At 32.2% G+C, this 23,898-nt stretch overlaps 2 protein-coding genes and 1 long non-coding RNA gene across 5 annotated transcripts in view; 1 reads left to right on the top strand and 2 right to left on the bottom strand.

The window, feature by feature from the left end:
• The window catches only part of LOC119687249 (zinc finger protein 845), a 127,159-nt gene that overhangs the window by 79,787 nt on the left and 23,474 nt on the right, over positions 1 to 23,898 (top strand). For both annotated transcript variants that reach the window (XR_005253121.1, XM_038101509.1), the window contains exons 3-5: positions 2,975 to 4,962; positions 5,055 to 5,675; positions 5,751 to 6,074. Coding sequence is in view for 1 of the 2 variants with exons in the window: in XM_038101509.1 (XP_037957437.1) it covers positions 2,975 to 4,962; positions 5,055 to 5,675; positions 5,751 to 6,074 (2,933 nt within the window). In the remaining variant the exon portion in view is untranslated. The remainder of the gene's footprint in view (positions 1 to 2,974; positions 4,963 to 5,054; positions 5,676 to 5,750; positions 6,075 to 23,898) is intronic.
• Positions 15,757 to 18,819, bottom strand: LOC119687252. Of its 2 annotated transcripts, none has more exons than XR_005253123.1 (4): positions 18,010 to 18,819; positions 17,918 to 17,948; positions 16,347 to 16,817; positions 15,757 to 16,199 (listed from the first exon to the last, which is right to left on the bottom strand). It is a non-coding gene; the product is annotated as an uncharacterized LOC119687252 (long non-coding RNA). The 2 variants fall into 2 exon arrangements; XR_005253122.1 differs by having other exon boundaries at positions 15,757 to 16,288.
• Positions 19,805 to 21,234, bottom strand: LOC119687250 (nucleosome assembly protein 1-like 1). The gene is made up of 2 exons (XM_038101510.1): positions 20,749 to 21,234; positions 19,805 to 20,643 (listed from the first exon to the last, which is right to left on the bottom strand). Exons 1-2 carry the CDS (start codon positions 21,038 to 21,040, stop codon positions 19,850 to 19,852), a joined length of 1,086 nt encoding a protein of 361 aa, XP_037957438.1. The 5' UTR covers positions 21,041 to 21,234; the 3' UTR covers positions 19,805 to 19,849.

The following is a 23,898-nucleotide window of genomic DNA, read 5'->3' on the forward strand; positions in this document are numbered from 1 at the left end:
ATGTGGTATCACAGTACACCACGCTTCGCTTCACATAAACGAAAGCGTTTAGTATTGTTTCCATTGCGGCTATCATGACAACAACGCCAACAACGCCAACAACGCCAACAACGGCAACAACGGCAACCTAACTTCTGGTGAACGCAACTCTTTGAATGCTACGGGCAGAGTTTAAGTTCTGAGTTAGTTACCGCTTTACAAATGTTGCTTCACCGAACTCCAGATGTTGTTATACAATTTTTATTTGGGTAATTAGTCGTTTTATGCTTTTCATTGAATGTGGATATGTTCTCAAGTATGCATGGAACTGTGGAAAGGGTTATGTATCAGTGCATACATATATGTAATGAGCACAATGCAAGCGGGTATGGAAATGGAAATGTGATAAATGATAATGGCTTATTATGCCATGGAGGTACGATAGGCCAATGTGACAGCAAAAGAGTTCGAATGCGTGTTAGATAAAGGACTTAATGTCTTCGGCTTGAAGGAATCAGCACTGTTTGCATATATTATCGTAAGAAATTATTTTATATACAAATTTTCTAATAATTAATGACAATGTGACGAATCAACATATGCAAAACGCTTACAATAACAACACTACAAGTAACAACTGAAACGCTAACAAGAACAGCAGCAGTAAGGAAAAGCACTGATGTAAACACTTTCTAGAAGTAAATAAAGTTGTTTCTAAATCTTTTTAACTGGCAACATATGCAAGCAATATAGCAAGATTAATAGGTAGATAATATGTAGTGTCACATATGTGTATTTTTACTATAATATTATAATTTCTGTATATATATAAGAAAATTAACAAATTTTTGTGTAATTAATATGTTGAACCAAATGTTGCAATTTATTTCTAAAAATATTTTAGAAAATTTGAACATTTTCATATCAGTATTTAGAATATTAATTTAAAGAGAATGACGTTTTCGAATGGTGAATCCGGATCCAATTTAGATTTACTCTCGACCTGTTAAATTAGTTGCCCAATCGAACATTTTAAGAGTAGTTTAACATTTTTGTTGTGGTGTTTTGGTGTTTTCAATTGGTAAATGTGGGGTAATTTTTTCAATCGAGATGCTCTTTTAATGTACTTTTAGTGCAAATTTATTTTCGATTGGTAAATCTGGTGCAAAGAGTATAACACTTGAGATTAATTTATAACACTCTAGATATTTTGCTAGAGTAACAAGATTATCCTGCTGTTTTTAGTAGTCAAAATTTTGTAGTTTTGGATGCTTAACCATATTTTGCAATGGTTAGACTTTCCATGTTCAAGTTGTGCAAAAAAAAACTTTACTTTTTTTACTAAAATAAAATATATCGGTAGACACAGGATTCCTACAACTACCAAAGCCAAATATTTTGAGATCATTCTTAAGTGGCCATTACACGGCATCGCCTGATGTCATCGCGCGATGTTCGCTTGCCATTACACATCGAATTTCACCACAATTTTTTAAACACGCCTCCAGCAAACAATGCAAACATTGTTTAGTGATCAGTATTAAAGCAATCGCTGAAGTGTTAACAGCGGCTGTTATGCGTAATTTCAAAACGAAAAATGATGTTTTATATATAATTTATCATTTTAATTTATATATTTGTTTTTATATATATTATATTCTATTTAATTTAAATCTTTTTTTTCATATATTTTAATAACGAATTTTCCGTAGGTACAAATATTTAAAATAAAATATTCGTTGTAATTTAATGTTTGGTTATTTATATAGTTATACAGCCCAAGGTTATTAATATTTTAATTCTTCTTAATAACATGTTTTGGGAATTAAAAAATTTTACCTAGGTAGAAAAGACAATTATTTAAAGTAAAAGATACAATTCATTCATATTGGCATCGTCTGCTAACGACAAATCATGCGTGCATTTAAACGATGTTTACGCTTCCATTTCTCAAAATAAATGAAATTTTGCATGCCGACAAAATCCGACTGTATACGCAAAAACACGAGCGTATATACGCGTCTAAAGGGATGAAAGCACAAACATCGTTTAAAGGCATGTAACTATGATTATATTTTTTAGTATATATGTTGTTTTATCTTGGGCGATGTTTAAAAAATTGTTGAAAAACTTTATGTGTAATGGCAAGCGAAAACATCGAGCGATGACATCGGGCGATGCCGTTTAATGGGCCCTTTAATAGCACAGCACGTTTTCACGGTGTATAGGTAGCTGATAAATTGCTTCCCGCTCTCTTCACTTCAATTTCAAGGATTCTAGAACGGTGTCGCACTTTGTTTATATTTTTTCTCTAATATTAATTTTTCATACATGACTTCTAGACTACGCCAAACATTATTATTAAAAGGAGTAGGCAAATCAAATCATAAAATGGACAAACGTGTGCCAGTGATTATATGAACGTTCCTGATACACATCAGGTGCAAAATCTGTCCAAATATCAACTGTGTATCACTTCAAAAAACAAGTCTTGATCAAAAAGTTGAACATTTTCTTTTCTAAGCAACAAAATCAGCTGCTTCCTCAAATGCGCACTGTGCACCAAGAAAGTCGTTCATTTCTATCCATATATCATATGACACATATCATTTTCCATACAAATTTAGTACAGCGGTTCTAATTCTTATTTCGAATATCAAATAATTGCAAAGTTATAGATTAACAATGAGAACAATGCTGCGGTAAGACACTGAACGTACGTCACTGTTTGCTTGAAAATTCAGCCGATAACAGCTACAAGACAATAAGTTTTACTAAGTTTCTTATTTCGCGAATTTTGACGTTAGAATATTCGTTTAAACAAACTAAATTTTAAAAACTAGAAATAATTTCCGTTTATTTTGTATACAGTATAGATTCATTACAGCGGAATCTTTAAGCATAATTTGAACATAAAAAGAATTTATAGAACTATATACATAAGATGGTAAAGTTTTATAAATCATACTAAATAAATTATCTTGAATATTTGTAGATTGACTTGGTTGAGGATGACTCTCATATGTGCATTAAATGTCGTGTAACAATTGTGGGGTTAAATAATTACATTGAGCACCGCAAAACCAACTGCGTTGCACCTTGCCCAGAAGAAATTTTACCGTCAACGTCTACGACCACTGTCAACGATATTGTTCTGCCGATTATAAACAAACCAATACCAACAACTGCAGTAAATACTTTTCGTCATGACTACGATTCTTTTCCGTCATATCGTTCCACAGATAATGATGACAAAACTGGTAAGGGCATTTTTGATTCATACATGCATACATACGAAATGGAAGCAGATGAATTTTTCTCATCTCTAAGATTGAAAAGTGTCCAATCATCCAATTTAATTCGAGGTGATTCAACACTTAATACAAGTGCCAAAACACGTTTACAATCGCCGATTATGCATCAAATTTCCACTGGCAGTGCTATCTGCAATTGGATACATGCAGAACATAACTCCCAACGTTCCACAGATAATAATGAGCCGATATATGAGCCAATGAGTTTTGTATCTAGTTTATCTGTTATAGGTGGTGATGAGGCTGTTATAGCAATGCATGAAAACGATGATAGTGTCGAATTTGGTATGGAAAAAGAACAAGAAGATGATGAAGAAGAAGAATATATATGTAACGAATCTGAGGAAGAAGATGAAGATGATGAAGATTTCATACCTGATAGTAGTATTCATAATAAACATAAACCTTTACGTGCATTTCGCTCACCTCCTGCAGTGCCGCCTACACATACAGGTGGTAAATGGCGTCCAGGTCAGAGACCAGCACTTGCTGAACTGACACGCATAAACTCTCCCAGTTGGGATGAATCAAATTTTGATTTTGAGTGTAGCGAGAATAAAACTGCTATTACTGTTGATGCGGAAAAGTGGACAAACAGCATAACAAAGCTAGCAAATGATAAACTTAAAGCCGCTCCTGTAGTTCCAAAACAATATTGGTGTAATCCCTGCTGTAAAAAACTAAAAACCAGCGCGACATACAATAATCATTTGCGGACGCAATTTCATATTAAACGCGCCGATGCTGACAAACCTTTAGAAAAGGCTGAAATCGACTGTTTGAGCCCACAGGTACTCAGCGATATTTTTTCCACAATAAGTGTTAATGAAGAAAATCTACAAACGGAACAAGAGAAGAAAAAAATAAAACAAATTAAAAAGGGTAAAAAACTTAACCGAGGCAAAATGTTTGAAAAATGTATTTGTTGTAAAAGATTTGTGCCACGTAAACATATTGGACAGCATTTCGTCAGTCATTATCATTATAAACATATGATAAGAGATCCAGCCAAATCAATTCCTCAATTGTTTCAAAAAATGCATGCTATTGTCCACAACTCTCCATTCCAATGTCGTCCGTGTCGTTTCTATGTAAACACCGAAGAACAATTTATGCGTCATTGGAACTCCGCAGCACATCTAGATGCCACTGAAGGTCCTGGAAAGTTCCTATGTTCCCACTGCCAATTCGAATGTGAGGACAATAATCAAATGCGTCGTCATTTAGTAAGCCTAGAACATAAAGAATTGGTTAAATCAGTTGCACGTTCTATGCCAATTTGTATTAGCAAAAAAATTGACATAAAGTGCAACAAGTGCCATAGTTCGTTCAGATACAATGCAGAACTACGCGCCCACATACAAGTCTGTCATCCTTTTACAGAATTAAGTGGTACGGCTTCAGATGCATATCAAAGCCGTTTTAAATGTGCGCATTGTGATGAATGGTTACGTTCTAAAATCGCACTGCAACGTCATACAAAATCTCGCCATTCTATAAGGAAATACTACTGCTATCGGTGTAATTTGTGCTTTCAAACCTCTCAGGAGGCAATTAGACATCGTAAAAAGCTAACGCACCGGTTAAAGGCTAAGAATTTGGTAGGAACCATGAAAAGAAATAGAGTGGCAATGAACAACTCCAAAGAGTGCCGTGAATGTGATCATGTGTAAGTTTATTATAGTGATAGTATTATGATTTTTTATTTATATACAACAATTTAATTAATACAACCGAAATTATATGATTTTATGCTTTTAGGGCTGCTACGGAAGCAGAAGCTTTGTTACATGTTTTGGCACACAAAAATAATTATGTTAAAAACAGCAGTAAGACCATTCGACAAAAAAAGAAAGCTAATATCAAGCTTGATGTTACATCTAAGAACTTAAACACCTGTAAAGACTGCAAAAAAATTTTTGAAAATCGTTATGCGCTAAAAATACATCGGGATAATGAGCATCCTCTATTAAAGCACCTCTGTGGCAGTTGTGGAAAAAGTTTTGCTCTCCCGCAAGCTTTAGGTCGTCATATTCGAAAATGTAAACCTATTTGCATACCATCAGAATTTTCTACCACCATTACAGTTTCATGCATAGATGTAGTACCTACATTATCGGATACAGTAAAGACTGCAAACCTGTTGCTTGTGCAAAATAATAGTACACACACGAATGATCTGACAGAAACAATAATTATGCAAAAATCTCTTCTTCCGACTGAAACATCTAGAATTGTGGTCTATGAACAAAAAATTGACTCGACACCTAATACTCACACGGATTTTAACGAAACAGCGGTGGTTCCAATTTTAAACAATTATATCAATCCAATACCATTAAATGAAGGTGCTAAACACTTTTGTCACATCTGCGGTCTTGGGTACAGTATTTAAGATATTTATTTGTCACCCTTTAAGATATCTATGGTACATGTTTTCTAATCACGTTTTTTTAGTCTACCTTATAAAGCAGAATTACTTTTTCATCTCGTACATCATAAATATGGACAAATTAAACGAAACGACTTAATACCTTGCGAAATGTGTTCAAAAAAATTCCGCAAAGATTCGCTACGCTGTCATTTACGTCAGCACACCAATGAAAAAATCTTCAAGTGTCAAATGTGCAATGTACGATTCTCTAGACGCCATAACCTCAAGACTCATCTCATGACTGTCCACAAATTATCAAAAGACGATTCAGCGAAAATATCCGTAAATGTTTTAACAGTTGAAGAAGTGGATATGTGCAACAATGCCATTGAAATGGTCAACAATACGTAAGAAACCACAAACATACTTTTTATTTACTTGTTTTTAAGATATTATATTAAGGATAATAATAATCTAAATGATTCATATTAAAAATTTCAAACAATATCTAACTTCTCATAACTAAAGAAATATTTATACAAGTATTTTTAATTCAAATCTTTATAGTAGAAATAATAGAAAGTATATTTACATTTTGCTATTTGAACCTTTAAGGCAAATTTCCAACAACAAATATTGTTATTTTCACTTTACCAACCCAAAATTGGTGTGCATTTGTTTTTTGCATGCGCTACACTCTGTGTAGAATTATCTTCAGACTTATAACTGGTAACTAAAGAGAGAAAGCAACATTGTCAAGAATCGGCACAAAAATCGGTGTGTCTCATTATATTGTTTCTCCCCTAATAGCCTCTGCTCTTGATTATATGAGAAAAGGAAACTTTATTACCTTTTATGTCTGTCTATGGTAGTTTGGCTTCAGATCGATATATTACCAACATATATACTTATTATAGCAACGGTGCTATAGCAAAAACATTCTACACATCCATATATGGTATATGATTTTAAGAATAATATTAAGATAGTACAATCGTCTGTGTTGACACAAATAATTCTCGATAAAATAAAGGCGACAGATAGTTCAAAGTTTATCATTTAGATCATTAAAAAGACAATATGAAATATTGTAAACACCTATATAATAATTATTATTTTATTTATATATATATATATATTTATTATATTTGTAGAAAGTATATATATACCATCATATTAAAGTACCGCTCTAAACAAGCTTCTTTGCTGATATGTTCTCATAACATATGCACTATAATGTTCTTCTTAACATTTATATTAACATGGCATTTAATTTATTGTTTATATATATATATATATATCTATATATATATAAGAAATAATCAAAGAAAGACAACAAGCATATTATCAGTACAATATTACATGGCGCATTTTTTTTGTTGCACAAATTAAAAAATTCCAGAACCCAAAAGCAAAAATTTTTCACTAATTAAAAGAAGGAACCCAAAAATAACTCATTAAGTCCAGTACATTCTTGTGATAATTATATGCATATGCAGATAGAACACCTACACCCAGAAACAATGTTCTCCATATGTGCATGCAGTACGTGGAACCTAAAATAAAATAATTCGAAGCGCAGTGGCGCAAGCTACAAATGTTGCATTAAAATTGGAGGAAGTCGCCACAAAGTATGCAACGCCTTCACAAATCACGCTTGCGGGGCATTTAACAGCAATGCAACATTATTTCCTTTCGAATATTTTGAACAATATTTTTAAATAAATACGTAGACTTTTTAGTCGTTGTCATTAGAAATGACATTCATTTCGTTTCTTATTTTTAATTATTTTTTATTTTATTTTTACTTACATCCCAGCGAATAGATAGAATAACCAGGCGTAAGAAGCATTTCAAATCCGACCTACTTGATCATTCTTAAGACGAGTATAACTTCAACATAAATGTATATTTATTTTTGTTTTAATTTTTGAGTCGTTACTTTGAAATTGTTTAAATGCGATTATTTTTGTTTTTTAAAATATACTAACTTTTATTTCGAAAGTTTTTTTGTGTATCTCTACACGTGTTTCGGCAAATTCGCTTTTGCCTTCATCAGGAGAATTTCTAATATTAAAACATCTAGCAATCTTACAAACTATTTATACCATTAACATGTTATTTTTAATACTAAACTTAATATTAATAAAACCTAAGGTTATTGTCCTTGGAGCTGACAGGTAAGAAATGGTGGCGGGGTTGGTCTGGTGTTGTTTTTATTTTTACATACTAGTAGTTAGGTCGACTGGTTGTCGGTTTTTTGGGATGTATCTAAAAAGGCACGATGACACGTTGCCTTTGTCGCCGTTGAGTAAAGTTGTGATCTGATGTTTATGTATTTCGATGCTTTCTGCCGTTTCTAATTTCCAGCTATCTCTTACATTTTAGATTATTTGGGCGTTATCCCTGTTGATGTGGTGATTTTCCTTTACTATATGTCTGGCGACATTTGATTTTATGTGGGGGTTCATTTTCTTCTGTGCTTCTCTTGCTTCCTTCAGGTGTTCTTCAAGTCTTACTGATAAGGGTCTTTTGGTTTGTCCGATGTATATTTTGTTGCAGGAGCCACACTCTATTTTGTTTACTCCGCATTTTTCGAATGGGTCAATTGGATCTTTTGCGGATGGTAAAAGGCATTCAAGTTGATGTGGTCTACTAGAGTGAACTAAGTCGATATTGAACTTTTTTAACTTGGATTTTAGACCTTTGGAGACGGTGTTATTGTATACTACAGCGATAATATACATTTATCCATATTGCACTATTACATAGCTAAACGTTAAACTTAAGGTGACTCTAAATATTTGAACATTTTTTCCAATGCTATATATAATTGATTGTGAATAGATTCGAGTGCCGCCTTAGTGCCACACCTGGGGTTTATTCTTGCTAATATTTGTGCACATTATATTTAAAAAAACTAATCAATTATCGAAAAGAAAATATGCCTGAACATATAACAAACGAAAAACACAATATATTGAAATTTATCTAAACTATAATTTGGACGTAAACTTAATTAACATAAATCTACCCAATCCACAAATCCACAAATCTCTTTCTAAATTCGTTACTTTGTCTTCCTCAAAAACTTTAATTTTTATATATATGTATATGTATTTTTTGAATTTTTCGGGCTTGAATTATCATAGCGTCATCAGTGGGTTAACCATATTAATATTTTTATGAATTTTCTCAGAATATCCTTACATATAGAAACAAATGCAAATAACCCGCCTGACCATATTGACAGATATGTAATAGTATAAAATTTGCAGAACAGCTTAAATTAGATTTTGTAGATTTTACACAACCAATATTGCTCCAATAATTTATTAGTATGCGCTACTTAATATAATGAGTAATTATAAGATAACTTCAATCAAGTTAATTTATTCATAAAATAAAAATTTATTTTTTCTATTCAGATATTATTTTCAATAAACAAATTACCCATCGCATATTAATAAAATTTTATTCGAATTCAATACACAAAAGCGTGACAATTGTGGCAATTTGGCGCTGGTGTGCATTACTCAATTAAAGCCAATGAATCTATTTTCGATTGCTTCAACGGCAGGGGTTAGTCTGGGGATATTTTGCCGCTGCAAGCACGCAACGTGGCCGCCAGCTACTATGCACTGTTCACTATGGTCTAATATACCTATTTCAAAACCGCTCAGGCAGCAGAGTGCAGAGTGCACCGGGTGCTTATCTAGTCGTTGGTAGTCTGTTTATTTGTAGGGACTGCTTGAAATGAATTCGTTATGTATATGTATTCATGAAACGATTCATCTGTAAATCTGTGTAAAGGAATCTTTTCAATACATATTATTTTTGATTGACTTAGTTACGCACTAATTATGTGTCGAAATTATTTGACAATGTATATCTTAAGATGGGTATACATACGTATATCTTAAGTTCAATAATTTGTGTGAACACGGTGCTGTTATTTCTTACACAAACCAGAAACGGTTACATTTTTTAAATAACAACTCATCAGCAACATGAGTCAATTATTTAACTTGCAATATAAAGTTTACAATATAATTTTGTATTTTATTTTTTTTTCTAAAATATTCTGTACAAAAATATATCTTAATTTAGAGCGTGCAAAGGGGATGGATTGTAACTCACTCTGGGCAAAACTACTGTTGCCGTTACACGGGAGTTGTTATCTAACAGTTGCTTTTGTGTACTGATATCCATGCCACGATAAACAAATATACGACATTCTGTTTCTAGAACATCTTTCTTTTAACAAACCCGTATACCGTATACAAACCCGATTATACCTTCTGTGTTTATTTTTTTCTTTTCTTTTTTCATTTGTCATTTGCATTTCTGAAAATGATTTCATTTTTCTTTTATCTAATATATTTAATATATTTTTATATATTATTTTGTAAGTTATTATGCGCTTTTAGAGCACATTTCACATTTTTTTTATGAGAACATAGCTATTGATTCAATTGCTTTCACTTGCTACATCACTTCAAATCAAAAATATAAAAGAGCTTAAATATTCTACCACTATAAATAAATCGACCACTATTCCTCCAAAACTAGCGTTATTCCTTTAATAAAAATAGTACGAAATCGTTCGTTTCACTCGCAGCATTACCATCTCTCCCTTTCACATACGCAATACTTTGCAGGTGAGCCATATTTTTGCTCCAAGTTCCAAATTTTGATATTATTTTTCGGGTTAATTTTTGACGTAAAAGATCTGTGATTCATGGATATATGGTAGGTATATTATTATTAACGCTTCATATAAATCTACAGATATAACTACAGATAAATTTATAGGGACTAACTCGGTACTACGTTTCTAGTAATTTGGTTTCATATGTGCGTGACTACTCGGGATGTCACGTTTCTTATACGTATCTTATACGTATCTTAAAAATAGTTAACTCATTATACACAAATTGATGTTTCCCGATTATTCACTGAGATTTTCCTAGTTTTAACAAATCATCGTTGCACCTAAAATTGTGTTCAATTAATCGAATATAGTAATAAAAACGAATACAGTCCCTTAATCTTATTTTAAGGAATGAGTTCTACATAAATTTACTTACACTTTTGCCTGAACTGCATTTTATTGTAAATTTATTTTTATTTAATAAAATTTAAACATAAAGTAATAGTTCAAGTCTTGCGCATATGCTGGACACCATTCCTGTGGAATCAAATTACCACGACTTTAATAATTTCGTCTTTAACGGTAGATTGCTCTTTAAAAGAATATTATGCATTTCTTTTTTGGTTGAATGCATAACGTGCAAATGTTGTCAGCTTGTGTGTCTTTACATATTGCCTTATCACAAAGACGGCAAAACATAGTAGTCTTCTATTCTCTATTTTTCCCAGAATGGTAGCAGGCGTAACAACGTCCTCGCTTATCAGCTACTTTTTGTGATTTGGTGACTTTTATTGACTGTAGAAGCAATTAGGTGGAATTGTTTCTTAGTCCATGGGACCTCTGTCCTCTTGTTCACAAAACCATGGGCTAATGCAATGCCTAGCTCTTACAAAAAGCATTTACGTTTGGTGTGCTTTTGCTTCAGTTTCCAATCTGGGCATAATTGATTGAATACTACGAGTATATAAGCATTCAAAGCCGAAATATCTATCATATTAGTCAGAACCATCATAGATCGCTATGCTTACCGAACTGATTGGTTGTTTCCTAAATTAGCTTCTGCTACTGTAGAAATTCTATTTTATATAATTCTGTAAAAATCTTGCTCGGGATGATTAGTAAGCTTATTCCTCTAAAGTTATTGCAATTACTTGCATCTCCTTTCTTATGTATTTTTACTTTTTAATATTCTTACTTATTTGTGTGTATTGATATTGCAAGTGCTTTGTTTTGTCTATATCTTACACCATATCCCAGAAATTCTATTGTGTCCACTGGTATCTTCCATTACTTTTGCGACCTAGGGTTCTATTTCTTCTATTTCTTCTTTTTATAGCCACTTTCATCATCTCTTCTACGTTTGTGGTGGTAGCAAAGTTATTTTTTTTTTGTAATTATATTTAAACAAATGTAGAGTTTAAATTAACAACAACTACTCATATTGACTAACAAGAGGCTTTTTAATTAATACTACAAGTAAATTTACTCATCTAAGGTGAGCATATAGATCTGAGCTAGTCATCTCATTGCTGGATGAAACGCCTCAAAAGGTGGTTTGAAGCGGCATAAGTGTCTGTAAGTGACATCGCAAAGTAACACCGGAATGGTGCTGTTTAAGTGTTGACTCTGCTTGTCGCAATGTGTTTTAGCAGTCTTCTGTATTTCTTGCTTGACAGTAAGTATTTCAAGGTCACGATATAGATCAGCATTTCGAACGATTTTTAGCTTGGTGGTAGACACCTTGTTGTTTGGACCTGTAACCATTATTATCGTGTCATCTGCAAAAGTTCCCACAATACACCTTGGGTTCACTAGCAATCATATGTGTACTGCAATGGTACTGCAATGGGCCAAGTATACTCCCCTGGGGACACCGCGATTTATAGGATATAATTGTGAATACGCGTCAAGTAGTTTAACTCAGTGGTGGCTTTCGCAAATATACGATTCCAGTAGTTTACAGTATTGCTGTTTCAGAATAGTGTGCAGCTTATATATCAAGCCAGAGTGCCAAACCCCGTCAAAAGCCTTTGAGATATCAAGAAACACAGCTGAACAAGATTCCTTGTTTTCCAAAGCCTTTTCTATTTCATGCGTAACTCTGTGTACTTGCTCGATCGTTGAGTGTTCTTTTCGAAATCCAAACTGATGATTTGCGATAAGATTCCTTTGACAAATTATTTTTTCAAGTCTTTTACAGATGAGAAGAGGGATTGGTCTATATGAAGTAGGAGAATGTTGACCTTTATCTGGGTTTAGAACCACCATTATGCGCTGGGTTTCTTTTTGACTGAAGGTTTTACTTAGATATTCTGCTAAAACGTGTGCCTTTTTTATGTTACTTTTCGCCATTATTATCGTTTTTTAGGGGAGAAGGGGGGAGGTATGAGTGATCGGTCTTTTATGTTTTTTCATAGTTTTCCAGAGAGAATAGTTAGTTTTACTGTTATATGTCAAGCTTAAAAGATGTTTCTTAACATTTTCATTTTTAAGGTTACTGATCCCTTGTCTTAATTTTTGAGTGGCATTATTAAGGTTTCTTTTATTTTGTATGAAACATGATTGTTGTCATTTTTTGCGAAGTTTTCTTTATAGACTAGATTTAAAATTTCGAGCGGATACTTATTGCCAAATTGCTTACTATTCTGTAGAGGTGAACTGCTCCATGCCGATTTTTGAATCAAGCTCGTAAAGCAATCCGTTTCGCTCTCTAGGTCATTAATGCTTCGTATTTTGCAAGATAGGACAATATTTTCATTTATCTGGGCCTTAAAATAATTCCAGTCTGTTAGACGGTTTGTTAATGTCAGCCTGGGTTACGTAGATAGTATGTTACATCCATATATATGCATAATTAGTGAATGGTCAGAATTTAAGTCGAGTACAGCTTTAACTTCAATGTGCCTTTTTTGAATTTTATTTACGATGAAGAAATCAATGTCATCTGGTGATTTTTTTATATTAGTTGGCCAGTACGTTGGTAGCAAAGGTGTGGACAGTAGTTTCATGGCCATTTCTATCCACAAAACAGAATCTATGTATTGCTCTATATTCGAGGAATTTATTCTCGAACCACATTAAATTTATTCTATTGAGAAGTTCAAAGAAGTGTCCGTTTTGATTTCCACTGCTTCTAACATGAACAACAGACGCGGTTTGGAGCCGCTCCACTGGCATAAAGACGCGCCGAGCTGCATATTATAATCGCCCCTTACATGGAGAACAGACGTTATACTTAAGCCTGACGATATACTGCATGCATGACTCGGGATTAGATGGCATGTATTACCGAAATTTACATATTTAAGCCAAGTAACTGTTCGCTAACTGTGACACCCATTTCCATTATAGTACAATGGAAATAATTTCACCGAACGTTAGCACAGATGTGTTATAGGAGCAAACTTGTCGTCATTACATTATTGGCGTCGACCAATTACGTCATCAAAACAAATAGTTTTGTAGAAAGATTTTCTTCAACATAATAGTGCGAAATATCGGACGTCTATAATTAGCATCAAATAAATCTCCTAAATTTTTTTTTTGACTTAAGCTCGAGTGTAGAATAATTATGGTAACATGTGCATTGACATGACAATAGGTATTTCTTTTTTCTTACCGGGACGCATTTAATTTACATATAATGTATATGCATTCACAAATACTACTTTCGTCACTCGAGAAAGTATCATTCGAGTTTTGCATACTGTATAAATTTTTAACAAAAATGTGCAATAGAACAACTCTCTCTGTTTAATCCAAATCGAACGATATTAATTATGTTCTATTTTCTTTTCAATTTATTTCTGGAGCAATTATTATAAGATCTCTTGCAATCTCCTATATAGTTCTCAATTTATATAAATGTATTTTTCTTAATTTATGTTTGAATTTCCTTTGTCGCTTGGAGTCCGTGGAGGGCTAGCGGTGCGACTACTCTGCCCCTTGAGCAGAGATTAAGGTTGTAATATAAATACCTTAAATTGTAATTATCAGAGCATTTTAACGAACTGTTGCCTGCACTGACACTTTTTTTTTAGTGCCTAAACGGCAGATTGGCAGCACCTGATGTGTTGTGTCGCTGGTGTGTACCAAATGTGGTATTACTCTCCTCAGCTAAGAATAGATTGTTTTTTAGAAAATGAAATCATCTATTTCTTATAAGTTGTTTAACTGTTAGACCCCTTAGATCTTTATGTACATCAGCATTTCATATATATTACGGGGTCTGATTTGGTCGTTTAAGTTTGCTGTGGTATTCTGGAATATTTGAAATTATTTTACTACAAATTTTAATGTTTTTATATTATTAATATATTTATATTCTTTTTTTTATTCAGTTGAATGCCCATAATTATTTTTTTTGTTGATTCCTGTTAAATTTTTTTCTAAATATTTTCGACTATAAAAAGTACTTAATTGACCAACATTCTATGCAATATAAGCTCCTTCCAATACTTTAATATGTTGGAGAATAACAATAAAAATGCTATGGAAAAAAGGAATAAGTGAAGAAGTTTTTATGATGCCAAATCCATATTTGATCATAAATATAAAGAAGCATCTCATTTTTCGACCAAATTTTCCGACTACAAATATGCATGTTTACTGCTGCACCCAACCATCTCAACGCAATTTGAACTGCCAATTCCAGAATTTTTACTCATTTCTTTTGCAAGGAAGTTTTACACTTCATTTTATTTTTCTTGAAGCTTTTAGTGATTTTTCTTCAATTTTTCCATGGTCTTCTTTTTCCATGGACTAATGTTAAATATTTTTGGTTATATTTCTTATGCACATCTATTTATTCAAACTTTACATTCATTTTTGTCAGTTATAACACCAAAGCCAATACCAAACGGAAAACCCAAAAGAACTAAAATTTTAGAGAAAATCACGATTGAAGAATCAAGTTAATCCCAATAAGCCAAAATGAATCTAACAGCAGATACAGCGCCAACCAGAGTGGCGAATTCAGTGAACTGAACTTCGAGAGTTTTTGTCTTATTTTTTATAATTTTTTTCTTATTTCAAGTGATTATGAGAAAATTTATTTTAATGTTTATTTCGAATTATTGTCGTTGTATCTTGATGTAGGTAGTATTTTTTTACGACTAACGAGACCAACTGCAGAAGACAGGGAAGTAGTCTCACTTTTTTTTATTAAGCGTTTTTAAGCAGTTGAATATTATTTTCAAAAAAAAATTGTAATTTCATTATTTTTTCTGGCTTTTATTTTCATTTAATATAAAACTTTTTAATTTATATATTAATAAAATTTATTTAAATTTGATACAAAAAACTCAATATTTCCGTCATCTTCAGGAATTATTTACAACAATTATTATGTAAAGTTACAAGTGAACTAATGCAAACGTACAATACAAAAAATACTTAAACACAAAAAATTAATACAGTACTTGTACATTTGTGACAATGAGTTAAAAAAATAAATTTCGGACAAAAACTCCGCATAGAAACGTTACATAGAAATCTAATTTATTAAATATATTATATTAAGTTCTAGTTTTCCAATTGGTGAAAAAGAATTTAATAAACGGGTCCTGGATTTAAGGTTTGACGGGGATCAATGCCTGACACTTGCAGTCGAAACTTTATACACGGACAATTAAACCTGATTTTTCCTGATACCATAATTGATGGACATTTGGGACATTTGACGATGACCGAAACAGGCCAGCCCAACTATGACCAGCCCAAAAATTTACTTGATTACAAGTTTCTTTTTTACTTGAAATTTCCTTTAGTGTTACCACCCTTTTCTTCTTGAATATATTTCACATATGTTCTTGTTCGATTTTCTAATATGATTTTCTTTTCGATACATGACATAATAATCATGTTATGTAGGACATCGCTTAATCAGTAGTGGAAGAAGTACATAATTTATTATAGATTTCATTGATCGTCTTTATGTTTCTTGTTAAATGCACTTAACTTGTGCTACTAATATTAAATAATGACTCATACTTCTGAATTGGTTTATACCAAAAATATAACTTACCTAAAGATTATCAGTAACATATTTTCACATGAACAGATCCTAAGTTCATGTTCATGTTGAGTTTTTTTGATAACTGGGGGTTTCTGCAGAGTCCCACCCTTCTCACTGACTAATTTATGTATTCTTCAAAAGCTTTGTGATTATTCGATGACTGATCTAAAGTTTGCGTACCGCCTTGTGCTTCTAGAGATTATTCTGAGATTAGATAGTGATAAGTAGGGCAGCGTGTCCTAAGTATTAGAATATATATTATATCTTTATCAATTAACGCTGGAATGCGGGCTCGATTCTGATTTCTTCAAAAATTTTACTTCATTCTGCTATATCTCTAGCATTGATTTTTTAGTTAATCTGTTTTCTTTGTCAGTTACGCACTAGTCCGTACTCAAAAATCCATTTCTGGGTCGGATCACATTCATTCTTATGACGTGCTATCCATTTAAAATTCTGTGATTTTGCTTATTTCACAATCTGATAACGAATGTCCATATAAGATAAATTAGCAATATTTTTGTAAATGATAATGTGATCAACGACCGTCATGGTCATCATAAAAAAAACAATTTCATGAGTTTCACTTTCTAGTCCAATATGGAACACATAAATAGGCGAAGTGAAATGTGATATATGAAAGATGTCATTGGCAATACGACTTTTAGCATGATATGGTACAGTTAGAATGCAAATCGATCAACAAGAGAAAGCATATAATCGTAAGCAAAAAGTTAAGGTAACGTTTTGTAAATAAATAAGCAAATGAAAAGAGTGTTATTTTACCAATTTCATCCATTTGTGATCCGTACTGTTTCAGCAAATAATAACCAGATCATTATTTGCTAAAACGTAAAACGGAGGTGCTATCAAACTTTTTAGTTAGAATTATTTCATCTTTACGGTCTCTCGGTATATTTTCTTCAGTTTAAGTGCTTTTTTTAGATTTTATGCAGCAACCTGCCAAATTTCTGCGTTGCCAATTATTAACAACGGTTTTTGCATTTAGCATACAAAACCTGAATCAAAAGTTGTGAAATTATATACTTTTCTGAATGTTTCTGCAAATATTCTTTGAACAAAAAGTTCTTAGTTTTTTTTATTGCTTAAACATATTTAAAACTATCCCGTCCTTAAACTAGTATTTAGACAAAGATAACGAGGCATAGTGAAACTCGTTTTTCATTGGAAACAACAAGTGTACGTATGAAGCATTCATAATTGTCTACATAAGATGGTCCTTATACTCCTTTTAAGGTAAGAAAAGCTCTGGTTCAATTATAAATCTGCCTGAACTCTATTATAATGTTTGCTTACTATTTCACTATATTTTTTATGTTAATATCAAGTTTCAAAACTTGTCTCTTATCTTGTTATGACCCACTCAAGGGTACAACAGTTCTTGAAGAGCACGCTTTGGACCTTACGAGCAAATTGTCAAACTTTGACGGGCGTGCTGATCTGCACTTTATGTCGATATGGAGAATTTTCTCTAGAACATAGTCCAGAGGTAGAGGTAATTTATTTAATGGTTTTGTTAACTTTTTATTTTTTCAATATGAAAATAAATTTTTACCCACCTTACATTTTTAGAAATGCCACTGCATTTTTCTATAAAATAAATATGTATATATGAGCGAACTTTGGCAATGTACTTCATATATTTACTTACTGCCTTCGTTATACATTCTAAGTATAAAACTCGTCAAATTTTCTTCAACTTCTATTCGATATCGTCAATTTTGTGTTACTACTTCTGTGCTTGTTATAATATTTGCTATTGCTGGTGCCATTGCCATCTACTCGTCATTCATTTACTTACCACAGCTTAGCATACTTCCTGAATTGTGGACTGAACTCATGTGCAGGCATGGATAGCAGCATCAGCATTGAGAAATCTTTTTCGTACATTTGCAGAATTTTAGCTTACAAACGCAGCAATTCAATTTTATTAATATGGCGTAAATGTTTTTTTCTTTCGTTCGGTCCTCCACCATGTGGCTACGGATATATTTAGCTATATTTTTACCCATACAGGTGTGTGTATGTGCATATATTGCTTGTTAGTAGTTCTTACTTGTTTTTCATTGTTACATATTTATAGTGTTTATGCAATTCCTATTTTGTTCTTTTGTTTCCTCTTATTTTCCACTTTCTATAATTTCTTTACTTATGAAGCCATGTAGCATCATCATACGATGTCAGGGAGTTTATACCCTGTTGATGGCACAAAGTGCAATGCAATTCATTTTAATGGGTCGCCATCATTGCTGCAATTCACTCTGGTGCTGGCTGTAACTTTATACTCAATCACAAGTCTTCTTGGTCCATTTATTTATTTTTATTACTTCTGATATTTTTTTTTATTTCAGCATCTGCCGCCGTTCGTCACTTGAGACCCAATTTACGAAACTTGATTTCGCATTCCAACGATGCCATTTTCGAACTTCTGCAAAATTGCTTCAGTGATTTTTTTCCGCATTTTTACATATTAATTATTATTTGACAATGATTTTAAAACTGTAAATTTGACGTTTTAGCTGTCAAAAAAATTTTAAAAAAATAGAAAATAAATAAAAAGAGATAATAGTGAGTGGCGGTAACTAAAGTCACACATTCATAATATGTAGTTGTGGATATCTCACTATCCTTGTTGAGAAGCAATTATAATGTGTTAATTTACAGACTTCAACTAAATCCATCAAAATACTTTCTCAAAAAATTTATTTATATTTTTCTAAAAACCCTATCGATGTTGTTGTTGTTTGTTGTTGTGATTTGAGTTAGTGCTAATGCGCACTTTTACTCTATTGTGGGTGGGGGGCTTTTCCCTGCCCCACACTAAACTTTAACTATACTAGAATCATTATCATTTATTTATTTTCTAACTGATGACGGACCGTAGATCAGCATATCTTCCTCTGCGTCCTGAGGTGGACCTAAGGTTTGTTAGAGCGGGGTTGGGCAACTTTTTCACTGAGTCGATTCTTAGATCTCTATGCATGTCTGTTGTTCTAATATACCAAGGAATCTTAATTAGTCTTCTTAAAGCCAGATTTTGTGCTATCTGTAATTGCTTTATAGCAGTATTTGAGGCTTTGCTGTAAATTACACATCCGTACAGCAGTGCTAGCCTAATTATTTGAGTAAATAATAGCTTTCTATTTTTGAGAATGAAGCGATTAAAACCCTATTGCAATCGTCTTAAAAACCGACAATTATATGTCTGTTCTTTTTTTCTGTCTAATATTATTTTCTTAAAATGACTATCTCTCATCTTATTAATTAAAAACACTTATTAACTTAAAGCGTTCATCTTTAACATGATTTGAAGTAGCTTCACCAGTTCTTGTGAAATTTTCATTTTAATCCATTGATGGTTGTATTTATTACATTTTGTATTAGCTAATATTTAAAATTTCATTAAAGTACATTATTAAAAAAAAATTTTGGTTTATTCAATTAACTAAATAGATTAATGAAATCAAACAATTTGTTAAAAGTGAAAAATATTAAAAATTAATTCCCTCACTGTTGCATCTATCGCCACCAGCTTTATCGCCACCAGCCTTGTCAGTTCCTTGGTTGTCACCTCCAGACTTGTCCCCCTCGGAGTGTTCCTCGCTAAATTCCTCAGTGAATTCATCAGATTCATCGTCAATTTTTTCACCGCTGAAGTACAAAATAGCACGTGGTATAATTTCTTCTCTTATGAATTGCCCTAATTCATGATCGGCTGCAAGCAATTCATCAGTCTCATCATCGACTTCGTCGATATTGTCTGGTGGATTTGGTGGGCTAAAAAAACTGAAGAAGCTTTCATTGACTGTCGAATCCTTTTCGTCATCTTTTTCAGATAACTTCTTCGGCTTTATATCCAAAACATTTTTGCCTTCTTTCCAGTTAATGGTGCAGCCTTCACATTTTATTATGTCGGGCCCATCATAAGTGAAAGGGAAGTCCTCATCGAGGCCTTCACGTAAATAATAGGTCTTAGTTAGCACATCATTAGTGAAATATTCATTCTCATCGAAATGAAATTGTAATGTGAATGCATAAGTACTGTATGAAATAGTGATATCATTGAGGCACTTAAGGATGGGTTCATCGTCTTCGAAAATGAGATCAGAAAAACGTTCACATGCCTTGAAGGAAGTTATCCAAAAGTTTGGAATACCTTTGGTGTCCTCTGTAACATCCTTAAACGACTTAAGAATATTACCATAGTCAGTACGCATTTCATATTCGGTGGTTTCATCTTCATTGTTTTTCCACTTAGGATTTTCCTTGGGGGGGTCAAGTTTACCTATTTGAATACAAAATCATATTAAATTGTGCAAAGTAGAATGTTTCTACTCTACTATAAAATAATTTCAATATATAAATATAGATGAAATAAATACCATCTTACCTGAGATGATGTCTTTTCGTTTGCCATATAATACTTCGAACTTTTTGTGGTACTTGCGCTCCAAAGCAAATATTTCATCATAAAATTGCTTCTCAATGTTCAAGTGTTCCAATTGCAAGTTTTTCAAGACAGTAACACGAGCCTGCAATGCATTAGGCAGTGACTTCACCATTCCATGCAAAAACTCACGTCGCTCATTAGCACTGAGGTAACCAGGGTTGGTATTATCATCAGATGCTTGATCGCCATCACCAACAGGGCCACTCTGTCCACGGAAACTGACACGGTCCATAGCAATAGAAGGTATATTATTTATAAATAAAATAATATCCCAATAATGTAGTAAGCTAGAGCTTAAGTATCTGTAACTTTGTAGTGCACAAGTAAAAGCACACAATCGAATAAAGTATGAATCGTCACAATATGAAAATATACTCAGCTCGAAAAAATTGAAACGATTATCAGGAAAAAAAAAATTTATGTTTATAAAATATATTACATTTATTAAAGATAATATTTTTGAAAAATTTAATGCTTACTAAGAGTTTTCAGTGTTGTTGCCATAGTTATGTTTTTGCTTTCTAATATTAACTGTCATTAAAAGTATTAAACGTCATTAAAAAATCTTAAGAAAAAACAGTGGCTTTAAAGCTTTAATAGACTTTTGGGAAGCGCTAACGTTATAAGTGCCCGTGAATATATTCCCGTGATTTTGAGATTACCAAACTAGACATTGGAAGTTTGTAGTAAGTTTTTTTTTAAAATGAATATCAGAAAATTTTGTAATATTTTCAATAGAATGTTTTGTACACTTTTTACAATTCAATCAATTGTTGAATTGCAATTCTTGGTTTTAAAGACAAAATTAACTCTTGAGTTATCTATCTTCACTTTACGTTATCTCTTAAATCATAAAAACCTTAACTCTAATGACCCGAGGGTTTAAGTATAAATGTTTTAGTATCAAATCGTATTAAAATATCAAAAATGTGTACTACAAATTACATACCGACCATATGCCTACTTTAGTTAACATTACAAATTTGAGATAGCCCCACATGTTTTTCTCTCTTTCCTTCTCCAGCTAAGTCCTGTCTCTTTTTTAAGATTCCATTTTTACATTCCATTTGGAAAAGTCCAACTATGTCTGCAAATGTTTAGAAAGTTTGACTTTTAAAGAATTTAAAATTTTCGTTGGTTACTAATATTATTTTATTTTCTTCTTGATTCTTGATTCTTCTTCTTCTTGAGTTAGTGCTATTACGCACTTTTACTCTATAATGGCTGGGGGGCTTATCTCTACCCCACACTAGGCTTTACCTAGGCTAAAAAAAAAAAAACATATCATTTATTTGTCTTTTAGTTGATTACGGACCTTAAATCAGCATATCTTCCTGAAAGTCCAGAAGTGGACTTGAGGATTGTTAGGGCGGGGTTAATTAGCGTATCAACTTTAGTGTACCAATATGTATTTAAAGAAGTAGGTCCACATATATGCCTTCCACGAATCAACTGTAAAATCTAATTTTTCGAAAATCTCCTTCTAATAAATTCGTCTAACTAATAAATTATTTTAGCATATATTGAAGTACACCTTTTTTGGAAGATATCATAAATATAGTCCGTTAAAAAAACACCTATCATAATGTAAATGATATACGTATGTCTACGTCTAAATCTCTATAATCCCTATCTCTATAATGTCTGTAAGACATCTCTATAACAGGCAATACATATGTACATATTTATGTGCATTTCAATCTTCAAAACTTTTTTCATGGATACAGTATTTATTTTAAAATGTTATTTTAAAATGAATTTTAAATCCCAAATGTACTATGTTAAGCATAAGAAACTTCACATCAACGGAATTCAACACACGTCAGTTGAACCCAAAACTAAACATTAATATTTCGCAAACATACTACTCTTCTAGGTATTTCGGTGTGTAATGGTAATTTGCTGCATCAATTTCATTTGGTGGAAGGTTCATAAAGTCACATTCCCACACAAACTTACACTGAATGCTCTATTGTACTCTATTAGTCACAAAGTGCATGGTGTGTTTCATCGTCATCGTCTGCCAGAGTTTGTGAAGTGTCAACGTACACATGTCACTTCCGTGCAAAATACTTCCTTAATTACCACATGTAATGGTCTCAACTAAACATAACTGCAAAATACGTATGCTTCGTCACACCTCTCTCTGTTGCCTATATTTTAAATATCAGAACGCTTCATAAGTTGTAATTTTTGTTATCTTACCAACCAAGGATTTTAAGAGCCAATTCAGCCAACCACAATTAATTATGAGTTCTTATTTTATTATGGATTTTTATTTTCCATTCTAATTCATTTAAATTTCATCTGTTTTTTAAATACTAAAAATTAAGTATTTGGTTATGGTTTATGCAACTCTGTTGTCACATCCGAAACAAAGTGAAGAAGAATTACTCGTCGCCTCATTTTATGAGACAACAACAGAGCAAACCTATATATTAGAATGAATAAGACTGTTAACAATTCAAATATATATTTAATGGGTGATCCATCATTCAAATAAAATATTGTTGGTGAAAGTGGTTCTAAGCAATTTAATATTTTCTAAATATTAGGGAGAGAGTTTCTCTATAAGATTATATCTCTAATTTATTATTCAAATGTTAGTACGATATTGACTTGCTTTATTTACTATCTTTAACTATTTTCTGTAATCATCCTTTAAAGCAAGTCGCCTTGTGCTTTTTTCAATAAAAATCCATAAAATTGCTGAATTTAATGAGAGGCGTATACAGAGGTTCATTTGAGAGACGATTTTTTAAAACTAATTTAAGGGTCGTGTAGAAACATTTAATTAAAAAATATTCATTAGATATGGTGCAAAATAGTGCGGAATATATTTAGAGGATTAAAAAAGATAAAATATAAAAAATTTTTTATAAAGATAAAATAATAAATTTCATAATATACTAAGCCCTATTCGTTAAGATTCAAAAATCCCCGCTTAATATGATATTATTAAGTTCCACCTATAATATATTTCGCCGCCTCACTCACTAACACTTTACTCACTAAAAGAGTAAATTCTCAGATTACAATTAATTTAGGAATTTTTTTAAGATTCTTCAAGTCCTCAAGATTTATAGACTT

Source organism: Teleopsis dalmanni, chromosome X, assembly GCF_002237135.1.
Source record: "Teleopsis dalmanni isolate 2A chromosome X, ASM223713v2, whole genome shotgun sequence".
NCBI lineage: Eukaryota > Metazoa > Arthropoda > Insecta > Diptera > Diopsidae > Teleopsis > Teleopsis dalmanni.